Source organism: Bidens hawaiensis, unplaced genomic scaffold (assembly GCF_021521415.1).
Source record: "Bidens hawaiensis isolate Kalapana, Puna unplaced genomic scaffold, B.hawaiensis_p1.1 tig00009543_1, whole genome shotgun sequence".
Taxonomy (NCBI): domain Eukaryota; kingdom Viridiplantae; phylum Streptophyta; class Magnoliopsida; order Asterales; family Asteraceae; genus Bidens; species Bidens hawaiensis.
The window spans coordinates 368,907-385,312 of record NW_027491711.1 but is presented as its reverse complement, the minus strand read 5'-3'; the positions used below and the strand labels follow the sequence as shown (position 1 = coordinate 385,312).

Below are 16,406 nucleotides of genomic sequence, written 5' to 3'. Positions count from 1 at the left end.
TCTATCCGCTGGGCCACGAGATCCTGAGCCAACGGCGACCAGGTAAGGCGATACTCTATCCTCAACCCCTCAATGCTGTACCCGCTGCTGGAATTCCTGACATCCTGTCCTCTTCTGAGGAATCCGCAGATGGTCTTCCGCTGGTGCGGAAGAGGAAGGCTGCCGGTGGGAAAGGGAAGGAGAAGGTGGCCTCCACAGCTGATCCGGTGCTCCTATCTGACACCGAGTCAGATAGTGAAGAGGTGGCGGGGAACCCCGGTGGTGCGAAGACCACTGTTCCGGAGGCTACGACTGTTACCTCCGGAGAACCATTGACGACGACGGTGACCGGCATCAAGAGACCGGCTCCATCGGGCTCGTCCCCGCCCGTCCGTACGTTCAGGCTCAAGAAAACCCGTAAGTACAAACATCCTTGTTTTTGTAGATTTATCATACTTCATAAATTTATTAACACTTCTTGTGCAGGCGTGGATGTTGACGCATTCCAGGGTGGAGCGCAGAGGAGTACCTCTCCGCCGATGACGGTAGGCTCGGTCAGCCTACCTGAGGCGACGACCCAGGCGCCTGCGCCTGCTTCCGCTGGATCAGTTGCTCAGTCCCTTGAGCCGACTGTTCCAGCCAAGATGACGTCACCGCCGGTGGTAAGTGCGATTTTTACAGCATCTTTCACCGAGCCGGCGGTTACGATTGCTGCGGATTCTGCGGCAGCGACTGCGGCGGCTGCCACCATGCCCCCGCCACCGGCACCGACGGCCGACCCATCAGGTACGCATGGGAGTACTCGCCAATCTTTGCCACCTTCCCATCTGCCTGACCTTTTGGATGGGTTTCCTTTGGGTTCAGGTGATGGGTTCGGCGGCTATCGGCCTGTTATAGACCCTACAGGCGCGTAGGGTTCCTTTGGCCCTTTTTCACTTTTATTTTTATCATCTTTTCCTAACTGCTTTTTTTTTTTTTTTTTTTTTTTTGCAGTGTCGGATTCCAATGAAGTGTATGTTCCGCGATGGAACATACGCCGAGGAACAACCCTTCGTACCCCTGTGGAGTGCGTGGAATGGGCTCGCCACGCTGCTCTCCATGGTGCGTTGGGGGAAGCCATGGCTAGCTACCAGGAGGGTAGGCTAACCAATGAGCTTCGGGTTCTCCAGGCCCGGATGCAGCCACGCGTCGAGCTGCTTTGTCGTGAAAACGACAAGTTAAAAGCAGCTTGCGCCAAAGACGTATCTCAAGCGCGGGCTCTTCGGGAGGAGAACCAAAAGTTGGCCGCAGCTGCTGCGGAGAAGGAGAAGGCCTTCAAGGCCCTCGAGGTTGAGGTTCAAGCGCGACTCGAGGCCCGCTCCAAGGCTGCCCAAGCTGTTAACGAACAGCTTCGGCTGGCTAAGGAGACTGCGAGGAACGCAACCGAGAGGGCCACCAAGGCTGAAGCCGTTGCTGAGCCTTTACGCGTGGAGAACGAGGAGCTCAAGGCCAAATTGGAGGCTCTCCAACGTGCTCATGATGCCTTGGCGATGGAGGATGCCAAGAAGCTTCAAGAAATCCTGGACCAGAGGGGTGTGTTTGATCACACCGAGCGGAAGCTTAAGGGCGTTGAAGAGGCTGCTGCAAAGGAAGTGCTACTTGCCAACCTTAACAAAAGCGCAGCCGAACGCGCCTGCACCCAAGCTCAAGCCGCCCTCCAAGAAGCTCTGGTTGCCAAGGAATGGCTTCTTCGAGAGGCGTTGCCTCAGGTATGTTTAGCTTTACGTCTTCACGCTTTCCTTTGTACATAGAAAAGGTGTTTGACACTTGTATATTTTCTTTGTAGGTTGTGCATCGGGTCTTCTCAGAGACTACTTACGATGATGCCATGAGCGCAGCCCTCAACGCATCTCACGAGGATGGGGAACGGGCCGGCTTCCTGCTTGGTCTAGGGTTCGTTGAGAAAGGCTTCCCGCCTTCCAACTTCCCTTTGTACAATGTTGATACTGAAGCCATATACGACCAAGCAGTAAATCAATACGCCGCCTTCCCGCATCCAGTGGTGGAGAAGGTGAACCAAGTAGCTGCTGCTGATGATGGGTTAGCTATCCTTAAAGCCTTCCTCGAACCGCCCCGTTCTTCTGATGGAGCGGGTCCAAGTGGAAGCGGCCCTGAAGCTTGATCCTGAAGATCCCTTCCCATTGCTAGGATAGTCTTGTACAGATGTATTTATTTTCTTTTCGTAGGCGGGTAGTTACCCGGCCATTCTTGTAATAATTCGTTTGTGAAATACAAATCTTTTTGCGTATAAGATTGTTATTTCCTTCTTTGGGTTTCTTGCTTTATAAACTTATGACTTGCATACTTAGTTTAAATTAGCAATTTTCCAAGTGTTTAGAATAAGTTAACCTGTTGAACGTGGTTGATAATGGGTTAAAGTTTTGCTTCCTCTTTCGTGATTGTGCGGGTAGAACCGTCACTTGCACTTAGTAGGATGGCTAAACTTTAACCTTCATCTGACCTGCGTGTAGGTTTTCCTCATCTTTTGAGGATAAGTTAACCTTTGAACGTGGTTGATAATAGGTGTGAAGTTTTGCTTCCTCTTTCGTGATTGTGCGGGTAGAACCGTCACTTGCACTTAGTAGGATGGCAAAACTTTACCCATATCTGACCTGCGTGTAGGTTTTCCTCATCCTTTGAGGATAAGTTAACCTTTAAACGTGGTTGATAATAGGTGTGAAGTTTTGCTTCCTCTTTCGTGATTGTGCGGGTAGAACCGTCACTTGCACTTAGATGGATAACCGTGGTTGATGTTGAAAACAAGTTTGATTCTTGAAAGAATTGTGAACATTGATCTTGCTAGCAATGAAGTTATTGCATCAAAAGTTTTGTTCCATAAAGATTTGTTCTTTAGAAACTTGATCTTTTGTTTCTGCCATTGAAGCTTTTGCTGCAAACCATGAATATGATGATCTTTACTTTGACTATCACATTTTGTATATTTCTTTAAACTTTTTTCTATAACAGTTAGCTCATCAATCTCTTTATGCAGTGTAGCAGTGGCTGCAACATATTGTTCCATCTTCTTATTATTAGCCTCCATTTCTTTCCTGCTCAAAATCCAAGAATACGGATCACGGCCCGTATTCGCAAACCCGTCAAACAACGTCTCGAATCCCCGAAGCTTCGAGTCTACGCACCTTTTACTCAGTCTCGACACCGATTTGGATATTATTTTCACATTTTCAACGATCTCCGCACACGCTAAGCTCAAAAGAAGCGCGTCGTTCGTTGAGACAACTTTACAAACTCCTTGTATGCATATTGTCTCATTTCGAAGACGGGCCATGCTTTCGTCTGAGAGATTCTGCCACAAGTGATTGAGTTTCGGCATAATTGTCGCGATCTCGAAGGCCAAAACACCGACCTTTGATTTCTTGATCACCGGTTTCTTGTCTGTCCCGGTTACATGGACCGAATCGAAGGTGTGTGATATGGATTTCTTAACCTTGATTAGCCATGTTTCAATACCCATATTGGTGTTTGAATTTGGGCTAGGTGAATAGACAAAGAATTATTTATATCAAAGATTTAAGCAGTGAATGGTGGGTTTTTGGTTGAGACATTTTTACAAACAGGTTGTAGGCAATCATATGGATTTAGATGAAATATTTGAGTAGTGTAAGGTGGGGTTTTGATTGGTTGAAGAAATTAATGCAATAACAATTGACAAGTTGAATGTTTTAGATTTTGATGTGAGTGGATGCATTATATATATTTGCTTGGTTTTTAAACTACTGTGTGTTTGTATGTGTTACATAGACCAAAGGGCACATGCAATCTAACTTATTTTCAAGTAAAGAATCATTTATATATTTGAATAACTTTATTTTATGCATCAACTCCCTCGTGTCTCCTGGTTGTCATTTTTTTGGTTTCGACGTAAAAATTAGATTAAGCAAAACTACAATGATAAATTGATACTTAATAATCTTATCTTACTAGTATATTAAATCAAGATAATTCTCTACACATGTTCTTATTCTAGCCTATTTACATAGAATTCCATGTAATCATATTTCCATATCAATAATTTTCACATATTCATAATTATTTTTAATCCACTAAATTAAAATCAGCATTCCAATTTAATTCAATTAATTCTATAATTAAATCTATTTATTCAAATTAATGCAATTAACTTCATGATTAAGTCTATTTATTCCAATTAATAACTACATTCTCAAATGTATGTCTTTCTTTTTAAGTTTCTGTTTCATTTAAATCTATTTATTCAAATTAATGCAATTAACTTCATGATTAAGTCTATTTATTCCAATTAATAACCACATTGTCAAATGTATGTCTTTCTTTTTAAGTTTCTGTTTCATTTAAATCTATTTATTCAAATTAATGCAATTAACTCAATGATTAAGTCTGTTTACTCCAATTAATAACCACCTTGTCAATGATTTAATTTACTCTTGAGGAAAGAAGAAGAGCCGGTGAATGGTGATCAACCGAATGCTTTTTAAGTTTTATTTATTTATTTATTAAGAAATGACATGAAAAATGCTATAAAAATATATAAATCTCTGAAAATTATTTATAAAAAACACTCTAAAAGAAAAAAGAAAAAAAACGTTCTTTAGAACAATTAGGAACATTTAAAAATAAATAAATAAAGCTAAACACAAAAAGATTTTCAGAAACTTAATCTGATACAGTTTAAAGCTGGTATGTATTTGTAAACTTAGTTTTCAATTAATATTAAAAAAATCTTTTACTAGTATGTGTTTTTTATTTTTTTTTTCAGGTCTAATGGTTCATTTATGTTATATTATTTCTTATTCATTGCATTGTTTATTTATAAAGTATTTTCTTTTTATGTTATAGACATAGTTTAAAATCTTTTATAACATCTGAGGGTAAAAAACTTATGTCAAATATTTGTGTTGACTGAATGCGTAGTTTATATTTTATATTATTTGTTGATGTATTTTCCACCCGTGTGTAATATGGGTTATTATCCTAGTAATAATAATAATGCTTGACGGTGTTTTTATTAATTACATTCATGCGATTGTTGTATTTTCGGTGTAAAATTTGTTTATTAGTATTGGTATCCAATCCGCGAGGGTAGAACAGGGATTGGAGTAATAACAAGATACGTGTGGCCACTTCTAAAATGAAGATGTTCATGCAACATAAAAATTGAAAACATATGAAAAACTAGTTTGCTGGTTTTTATATAAAATAAACATAATACTCTTGTATTTGTATGTAACAAATAAGAAAACTTTAGTAGTTTAGTGCATACAAGTCATTGATAATTTTTTTTAATCGAATCAGGTCGATCTATTCTTGTTCTTGCAATCACGCTTTGTTTGTAAATTTGTTAAAAAGGTTGGAATGTGGGCATGGGTGAAGAAGTAGGGATGGTTGTGGCTTGACGAAGGTAATAGGGGTGAAGAAAGAGGAGATTTTAGTTCCTTCGGTTTGATGCATTTATTATTTGAAATGGATACTAATTTGTTCTTATTAATATTGTGGCATTTGTTATAATCTTACATAGATGTTCTAAAAGTTATTTGGTACTCTTAAATTACTTAATCACATGAAGGTTATATAATTAAACATACATTTCTAATATATGATTAAACATATTGATTAGAAGATTTTTTTTCTTTGATCTATTATATAACTATAAACATATATTTATAATCATATAATTAAAGATATTGATTAAAAGATATTTTCTTTGATCTATATATCATGGATATATACCAGCTTATGTGTATGCCTTCTTTTTTCCATTCTCTTTGTCTTTCTCAAATATCAACCAAATGCCCCCAAAATGATTTACAAAAATACATTGAGATTCTAAAAATACGCAAAATAATTTCATCAACTGATGAAACTTCAAAGATTAGATCTCCTCCCTCGAAATGTGGGAGGGGCTTGCAATTTGATCAACCAATTGGCAACGAAGTTTGACTTTTGACCTACGATCTTCCAAGTAGATCAACTATCATGATTCATCATCATCCGTGACCTTAAAAACCAACACCTAATTTGTCCTAAACACATTCTCTCCGTTTGTAAAACTTTATTTTTTATAACATGGATTAGGGGTGTTCTTCGGGTTATTTATTCGGGTTTCGGGTTGTTTGGGTCGGGTTGTTCGGGTTTGAGCTCAAAACAAATTTACCCAAGAACCGACCCAAATAAGTTCGGTTTGTTCGGGTTTCGGGTTATACGGGTCGGGTAAATTCGGGTTGGGTTTCGGGTTTAACCAATTAAAAAAAATTCCACCTTTAACAATATCATAAATTAAAAAACCGTATTCCGAGCCGTTATAAAACCATATTACAGCCATATTCAACAATAGCAAATATTATTTAGCAAAACATGAAATTTATCATACAAGAATGCATTAGACGGGATGAAGGAGCGTTGTAGCATGTGGATTAATACTTGTGTAGATTGAAGAAATATGCTCAACAAATATTTGTTTAAATACTATACTATTTAAGTTTTTGAATTGAAGATACATTCTCAACAAGCTTTATGGTCATTAATACATTGGGATGTGATAGATCCAATATTAATTGGAGTCTTGAGAACAACCAAACAAGAATACATAAGGTCACTGTGCTACTTCACCGCTAAACTACCATATAAAGTTAGGGATACATGCATCGATGTATTATACTTCGGGTTATTCGGGTCAACCCAAATCTAGGTATTTCAACTCAAATGCCGACCCGAATATTTTATCCCGGGTTCGGGTTAGGAGTTTAATCGGTTCGGGTGAATTCGGATTGGGTTATTTGGGTCTCGGGTCGCTTCGATTCGGGTTTCTTATTCGGGTACATTTAAAAAACACACCCCTAACATGGATGATCTCAGTATTGATACTGAAAATATCAGCATCAAAAATTCCGGTAACGAACCCCCCCCCCCCCCCCATACGAGTATAGGTACCGACCCTGAAACCTCAAAATGTCGGTTCCAATTTGGTACATATAAGGGCAAAAATGTGACTTACGATATCAAAAAGCGAAACTATTAAATATATTTTGGTTAATCAAACAGGTAATGTCAGCAAGCAATCCGGATTCGAGGCAAGATCTTCGATGCACACGCTTAACTTCAACGAAGGAGAAAGCTTATAAAATGTTAGGTTACTATGTTTAGCTATAAATAGGGCTTTATTATTTTCATTTTAAGGTGTGTATTGTTGGTGTAAATCACCCAACCCAATGGGAGTTCACCTGGGTTGGCCCGGTGCTTATTCAATATTTGAATCTCTCTTATACCGATTACGGAATCATTTGACTTTCATATTATCTTTATATTATTCTTCGATCGTGTGATTTCCCACACCCGTCTCGATCGATTATCAAGAGCAAATTGTTTGTTTGATAGATTCGGTTTTAGGAGACCTACAATTCCGATTCGGGACCGGTACCCAGTACCATTTGTCCATCCCTATTTTACGGTGGTTAATTTCTCAAATAGTAAAAAATCTAGGATTATATACTAAACGATTGTAAACCTTAATAGTAAAGTAATGACCTGGAAGTGTAGTCAGCTTAAAGTGTCCAAGTTGCTTACCATGTTAAAGATAATCTATAGGCACTAAGTTTTGTTAGATATTTAGTTATATAGTTATGCGTATTAAACGTTAATTAGAAAATGAATTTTTAGATTTTGTCACGCATTAATTAATCCTAAGTCAAAATAAGCGCATTTTGATGAAATTGAATTTCAGTAAATGAACCACAATATGTGAATACTAGTTCCCCATCATTTTGGTCATTTCTCGAATCCTCATAATCATCATACTAATTTCTTGAAAGTGTATAACATATTAACATGTCTCTCAGATTTTCTAAGGTTATTATCATGAATCACACAAACCCGCAACCCCCCCCCCCCTCCCCCCAAGTTTTGAGTAATAAGTTAGTTTATTGAATCATCAAAAGTGTATGTTTAAAATACATTTATTTGTTGGGTCGTTACTCTTTAACAAAGGACTCGGTTTTACATTTTCTAGCGTACATATAAAGAAAATTAGAAAAGTAGAAGGTGGCAAACTGTAATTGTGCCTAGGGATTATCATTTATCAACGCCATTAAAGAGAAAAATAATATAACCTTAGATCTTTGCTTTAATCTTTAACCACAATACCACTTGCCAAAATTGCCCCATAATGCATAGACAACATGTCGATAAATAAAAGGGCAATAGAAGCAGTTTTGTTGTATCATGATTTAAATATTTGGGTTTTATGTTTGTTGTAACTCGATGTAAAGTTTATCATGACATATATGCTGTGTAAAAGTTTATATATGTTGTTGTATTTATTTCTTTTACTTTTGACGCTTTTGATTTTCTCATGTTTGAAGCTGTTGAGTTACTTACTCGAGTTTAACGGGTTATGGATAGTAATGTTATAACATAAAAATCAGTGGATGTAGTTTTTAAAAGATTGTGTTTTGCAATTCAAAAAGGGGTAGTGGCGCAGCTTGTTGCCCGCTTGCCTTCTGTTTCGATGCAATTAATACCTTGCTTATTATAATACTATTAAAGTTATATACAAACCTAATGGATATAGAAGTTCTGGCATATACTTTTGGTTTTAAATACATAAAAGGAGGCTTAGGTAGTGGAATTTTGTAGGATCTCAAACAGAATCAATCCACAAATAGGAGTTTCAAGAACTCTTGGAGACTCAAATTTGCCTCCTTTTCTTGATTTCACAAGTACATAAAAAATCATTTTACATGATAAAAAGATTGTTGACTTTTATAAAAAAGGCTCTTATCAAGAATAAGTAGTGTTTTCAAGATAAAATTTTTGTTTTGCTTATATAAAAGTTATTTTTAGTAGCTTTAAATAATAGAACTTGATGTGTTTTTTAGTAAGCTTTGAAAAGAAAAGAAAAAAACGGGTTTTTTTTATTATGTTTGTCATTTAGAAGATGCAGACGAAAATTATGATTTACAAGAAAAAAAATCTATTTTAATTGTATAAATTTTTAAAATACACTTACCATGACACTCTTTTTTCTAAATTACAAAGTAAATCAAACTTATGGTTGTTTACTTTTGATTTACTTGTACAAATAATACATTTTATCGTAAAAGATATATTAGTTGTATGTGGGTTTTTAAATAGATGGGTTTATAGACAATTTCTCTTAATTCGGTTAACGTCTATCATTCATGAGCATTCATCATAAATAATCAAAACATTATGAGAAATGTCACGATTGCTATCTATTTAGACCATTTGAGCCCATCAACGGACAAAATGGGTGCAACCGAATTAAATCCAATTGCCTGTCTCATACAATACATATATTTACTCATTGTACTGGAATTATGCCGTCATCCCATATTCCCATTACCATAGTGTCATTATCGTAAAAGAGATACCCATCATTTTATAGATTTTTTATTGATAATTTGATATAATTAGTCAAACACTTATGAGTCTTATGACTACTATGCTGAAAAAAGATAAAAATAGGTATGCATCATCATTGCCCAATATATGAGAGCAAAGTTTTTTAAATCTAAACATTATCTGAACAAGATATTTTCACGAGTTTAAACTATTTATGAAACACTTATAAATGGTTGGTGAAAAGTTGCATAAGGCTCATGTTATAGAACCAAAGAATCGAGTTCAAACATTTTGGTGTTGTAACCTTAGTTGATGGTTGGGATGGATATAAACATATAAAACAAGTACATACGCCTACATACCCCCAAAGATTGTATTGTCATGTTTATAATGTACAAGGTAATATAAACATCTTTTAACATAGCTTTATGTGATAGGATATTCTCTGATAAACACAATAAGAAACTTAGCATTGGTGATAGATCATGATTGAAGAGGTTTATCAAATTTAACCATATGTGACATCCGGCTTAAACTCTTTAAGCTTAACCGATCAATAATATTAGAGGAAAAGAAAAAACTCTAGTAACAAGTAAATATTACATCAATTGATTGAAGCAGATACTATATCAAAATCAATAGCAAAATGTTCATTTGTAACGAGTCATACGACATGTTACAAACAAATAAGACACAAAGAAACAACAAATTCACAGTAAAGCACTAAAGCAAACATTATTGAAGAAGATATTTTCACAAGTTTAAACTAGTTATTAAACACCCTTAATTAATTGGTGGGCTATATTGCAGAACAACTTGGATGTTACCATGAGATCCAAGTTTAAGCATTATGGTGTTTTATGTTGGAGTTAATTGTATAGAGCAACACTGATATTTTTGTAATAAGTCACAACTCTTTTAATACTATTAATAACGAAAACCACAAATTTCAATTACCCCTAAACCCTCTATTGATTACCAAGTAACCCAAATCTAATCCTACTATGACTCAAACCCTTTAAATAATAAAAGACATTCTAATTTAAACTCAAATTAATTAATTAATTAATTAAACTAAACTTGCAATTTATCTATTTAACTTCTCTTTTAAAACCCATATAAAGATTTAACCTCCAACATTGTAACCTTAGTTTGGAGGGATGCGCCTACTTACCCTAAAAGAATATACTGTTGTGTTAAATGTGTTTATAGTGTGAAAGGAAGTTTAAAAATCCATAAAATAACTTTATCCGATAATTTTATATGATTAACACAACAATAAATAATAAACTTAACATTTACGGTAAATCATGGTCGAAGAGTTTTATCAAATTTAAATATACCTGAATTAAACTTGAACTCTAGCATATGTGAATTAGAGTTAAAACTCTATAAGCTTAACCGGTTTGATAAATCCATAATCGGTATTAGTAAGCGCGCTGGGTATGTGGTTTACCCACTCACCCAAGTACTCACTCAACAATTAACCAATAGGATAACGTCACCTCAAGTACTCACCAACCGAGCAAGCGAGCCCGTCCACACTAATTAGATGCTAGAACTCTTGTCATATTCATCTAGATTTTGACATAAACCTGTATAAGAGAAAGAAGAAAAGGATAAGACATGTCTTAAATTTTTGGTGGGGCAATTGATTGGAAATAAGGTTAACACCTGTTTGGTCCCATGCTTTTAGGTAAACGAAGGTGTCAAATATACGTTTCTTCAATGCATTTAATTTTATTGTTATTATTATTCTTTAACTCCTATACATATAATTTTGGTATATGAATCATGCAATTTATAGAGTTGATTTAATTCAGTGAAATATACAAGTACGGAAACATGTTTTTAGGTGTGATCCACAAAAATACTCAAGCTCTATCGGTAATATCTAAGGCAACGATGATAATATCAACGTTTTCGATCGTTTCATCTCCATAATCTGCTTTTCATTTTTCTTTCACACATTTCTGTAAACCTTTTCTTTTTCATTATTTCATTTTTTAATCTTGTTCTCAAGCGGTAACTGTCAAATATCAAGCATTCACATTTTATCTCGACTTAAATCTTGTTTGACGCCTTTTGAAATAGGTTGTACGCGTAAACCATTGTGATGCATATGTCTCAACCGAAAAATGAAGAAGTTAACCGTATGCAAGACGGTAAAATAACACAACATAAAAAGGTAGTTTATCACAATCCCTCATTTGATCATTTATCCCATAAACCAAAAATTAACACTTGAATATAGACCATCACTACTTGTAAGTTCGTGAAGCAAAACAGAAAATGAGTTGAGCCTGAACTAACCCTGACTCGGCCTGTTTGGCGGGATAGCTCGCTCGTTTAGCTTGAATTATGTTTTTGTTTAGACACACACCAATCACATACCATCCAACTGGCCCACTACTAATTAAATATCTGCATATAAAATGCAGTAATCTAGTTGCAGACCACTGTCCAGCTGCCTAAATCTAAGCCCAGTGTCTAGCTGCTATTGAAGAAAGCCCATGAAAAAAAAAATCTTTTAATTTTGTGACCATGGGCGAAGCAACCTTCGCCACTGGTTGTGACAGATTCATAAACAAAAAGTTAATATGTAAACTTTTTGGGGGTGTAGCACATCATGTTTTCTTTTGTTGATGTTTTATTGATGCATTTTCAAATCAATTCACGCATTGTCATGATTGTTTTTATTTTGTTACATACATGTTTATGAATTATGTGAATTTACTTGCAACGTGTTTATCGCTTTTGGTGGAAGAGACTCACCAATACGCATAAGCATACTCGTAGTGGGAGGGTCCGACGAGAAGTACCCGCGCCGCTTAATTCTTCAACTTATATTGAAACCCACGGTGGTTCTCATTCCCCTATTAATTCGGCTTCTGTCAGAAGAACGAGATGCCACTATTTATGTGTTATTCATTTACATTATGTTTAAATGTTACAATTTGACAAGTGAATTGTGACCAAATTTGCGCAGTAAGTATATAATCAAACCATGAATGCTCACCAACATTTTTGTTGAGAGATATTATTTTACACGTGCTGCAGGTTGATATGATGATGTGCGAGGACAAAGACAAATAGATTGCCCCTAGGTTTTTATTTGAAATTAATAATGTGTTTCCCGTTGTATTGGTATTTGTTTGAAAAAAAAATGTGTACTTGCTATTATTTGGAATGAAATAAATATACCGTCACTTTAATAATGCTATGGGCTCATGAGCAATCAACGTACCGTCCTGACGTATAATCCGATGGATAATGAAAACAATTCTTCATTTATGAAGGGATTCCAATTAGAGGGGAAGGGGCACTCATATGGGTAGGGTGTATGGCTTCCAAACCATTTAGTAACACCACCCCACCCCCGCATAGGTAATACCCATGAGTGCCATTCCCCCTCTTATTAAAGTGTAAATATATGTAGTCAAGATCAAACTAACATCTTTTTTATGCCTATGATAATATATGGTCATTATGGGAAAGTGGTCAAAAGAGAACTTAGCAAATATACTCCATGCTCTTAATTGTTTCTTTGTTATTTCATTTTTGAAATTAAACAATGCAAAATCTAATTTGTTTGGAGTCAATGTCAAGGTTAATGATGTTCAAATATGGTCGAGAATATGGGAGGCAGTCCGAGTTTGTTTCCGTATAGATATCTCGGTGTTCCGGTGAGTGTTAGAATGGATACTTAAAGAGGTTGGGAGCCAATTATCCAGAAGTTTAAGCTGAAATTGTCAAATTGAAAGGTGAATCTTTTATCTATTCGTGGAAGAACCACGTTGCTTTCGGTTCTTGGTTTGGTTTCTAACTATTACGTCTCTCCTTTTTGGATACTTGAAGGGTTAAAGAGAAAAATTCTTTTTGGGTGGGAATGATACTAAGAATAATATGGTTTGGGCTAAATAGGAATTAGCTCTAAATGATAAAGCACAAGGAGAATTGAATTTTGGTAGCTTATATGCCCTAAATATGGCTTCACTACTCAAGTGAAAATGGAGGTTTTACGATATTGTTAAAATTCTCTTTGTAAACGATCATTGATTCCATCCATGGCAACAGTAGAAATAACTATGATGTGTTTGATAAAGAAAATGTGGCTAGGTGAAGTGGAGTTTGGAACAAAACTGAGAAAAGTATTCATGCTCTTAATGATCTAAGTGTAATACCTTTATCAAAGATGAAAAAGTTGTAGGCTATAGGGTTTCGACTCGTTTTTGGCAAGATCATTGGATTGGTAATGATTATTTGGCTTTGACGTACACAAGGTTGTTTAATCTTGAAATAATAAAAAAACGTTTAATAAAAGACAAGATACGTGATCAAATTTAGGTGTTGGTTTGGCGGCACCCAAATAGAGGAGTGGAGGACACGCAATGGAGGTTGCTGCTTGACCTAATCAAGAACCACTGGTCATTGAGTAAGGATTCATGGAAATGGGATTTTGAAGATCAAAACGAATTTAACATGTAAGAAAGTCAATAGAAAGAAAATTGCTCCTGGCAGTTTCATGAAAAACTAGCTAGATGGAATAAAAGTATTCCAAAAAAGGTAAACATCTTCGATTGGCGGCTTTTTCTTGGCAGATTACCGAGTATGGCTAACCTCTCGAATAAAGGGTTAGGGCATCTGTTTTTTTGTGAGCATTATTTGCAAGAGAAATTGAAACAACTAATAATCTTTTAACACTCATTTTCGGGAGTAGCATATGCGGCTTGGAAATCGGTTCTCTCTTGGCTTTAGTTAGTCGGGCCGTATACATTGGAACCAAAAAACATATATATACTTGGATGGATCAAAGTCATTTAACTAAGAAGAAGAAACTACTTTTAGAAGGAATTCTCTTTGCTACTTAATTGGTGGGTCATTTGGAAGGCTAGGAACAAAGTAATTTTCAAAGCCAATGACTTGAAAACGTAGCTAATATTTGATTCTAGTTTGCAATTCTCGTTTATTTGGATTGTAACTAGAAATGAAAAGGTTAAAATATCTTGGACCGAGTGGCTTCAAAAACATATACTTTTCATATAATCATGTTATTTGTTGTTTGGTTAGGTTTTCTTTAACCAACAACTTTTTTAGTTATGCATCTTTGCGGTTAAAAAGTAAAACAATTTACTAGTCGTACACGGTATCGTATATCTCAGGTACCACCTTACTTTCGAACATATTACAATAACACGACACCCTACGGATGATTATAAAATTATATTAATAGGTTACCATAGAGTAAGTTTCAATTCTGGCCTTCCGATGTAAATCCAAGATTGAATATTAACCGTTTGATAAGGACATCCGAGATTGAATATTAACCGTCTAATAAGGATCAAGATTAAATATTAACCGTCTGATAAGGATTGGAAAGCAGTTACCTTTTCATCACGTGTTAATTCTTCTAGCAGTTCACGACTTCAGGGGAGTTATGTTGCGGTTCCGTTCCTCTCTTTTTTCTCCGGTGGTCATACCCAGCCCACGTTTGTTCCTTCTCAGTATAACTAACATACATACATAGACAGAGATGAGAAACCCTCCCTTTGTCTGTGTCTTTCTCTATTCTAGGAGGGATGTAAATTACTTATTGTTGGGGATTTTTGAAGACACCTGCAAGTAATCCGGCAACCAAGTATCTATACCATTTACTTCATTATTCGCCATTTGGGTTTGTTATTTTGTAATTAGATTTTAACTTTGTCTATGTAAATAACATAATTAATTTTACATTACACATCCTTTCAGGAATGTGAGGGCTGGATAAGTGACGTGTTTTGCTTGCATGATTAACATCAGAATAATTTTAGTTGAAAAGGGGAAATACATAAGCAAGAAATCTTCCAGCCTTAAGGTCAAATTTCAGAATTTTGTTCTCATAGATCCACACATGGCTGTGGTTGGAAATGGAGGGATGGCAAAGAATCCATATGAGCTATTTATAAGTATAAAGCATTGTCACTTAGTTATGTTTATGTTTAACAAACGACTGATTTAAAAAAAAATCATCTGATTATTAGCATCAACAAAGACCTTCTTGCAAGGTGAGATGGATTGTCATATACAAAACATAACTAAAAGTATTCTTGCAATAATTTCTTTACAGGGTAAGTATCCTTGCAATCCATCTCACCTTGCAATAAATCAGGATGCTAATGCCGTTTTTTTTACAGCCATAACTAAAAGTATATAACTTTTTTCATGACATTTAAAAATATTATTTTTTGGTCTTATTAATAATTTCTTAAATAGCTAAATTTTGCCAAAGGCTAAATGAACTAATCATCTGATTATTACAACTTCAAATATAAGCTAGTATAAAAGCTTTTATATTAATTGCTTTATTTAATATCATGTCATCCAATTGAAAATATACATTCAGGTATGATTGATTTCTCTTGCTGGTATATGATGGTAGATGAAAATAACTTTTAGGTGATAGCAGGCTGTTGATTACCATCTTCTAAATTTCCTGCTTCTCACCATCTTAATGATGATGATGATTGAAACATATGCTTCCGTTTTTTAAGAATACTATTTTATCACTCAATATTACTTGGTAAATGATAAAAGAAATTATATGCAACTTTGTAATATACCCTTTTGATGAAACATTCCGTGTATCTAGGTTTAAAAGAAAATACAGTTTTGTTTAAAGTGTAAAAGAAAAAAAAAGCTTTTGTCATTATGACATTAGAATGTAAAGAAAAAGATACAAGCCTCATTTTAGTTTCATAAGGGAAATAGGGAATATTCAAATTGTTTAGAGTGGTTTCATAGGTTTTTTGGGGCTCTTTTGAAAAATGGCTAATCTTTTTAAGTGTGTTTGTTTTGTAAATTTATTCATTCATTAATGAATTAATTCATTAACAAATTATTTATGTAGTCGTCGCATTCCTGCGTCGATGTTCTCGTCCACCGGACGGGTAAAGTACTAGTTATTCGTATGAATGAAAGAAACCGTGTCAAAGAAAATAAGCATAAATCAACAAATCCGTAAATTACCCAACCAAAAGTTCAATTAGAAC

At 35.4% G+C, this 16,406-nt stretch overlaps 1 protein-coding gene across 1 annotated transcript; it reads right to left on the bottom strand.

Moving 5' to 3' along the window:
- Window positions 1–2,737: 2,737 nt before the first annotated feature.
- Window positions 2,738–3,493, bottom strand: LOC143532778 (protein PSK SIMULATOR 1-like). Its single transcript, XM_077027728.1, has one exon. It carries the CDS (start codon window positions 3,491–3,493, stop codon window positions 2,738–2,740), a length of 756 nt encoding a protein of 251 aa, XP_076883843.1.
- Window positions 3,494–16,406: the final 12,913 nt, after the last annotated feature.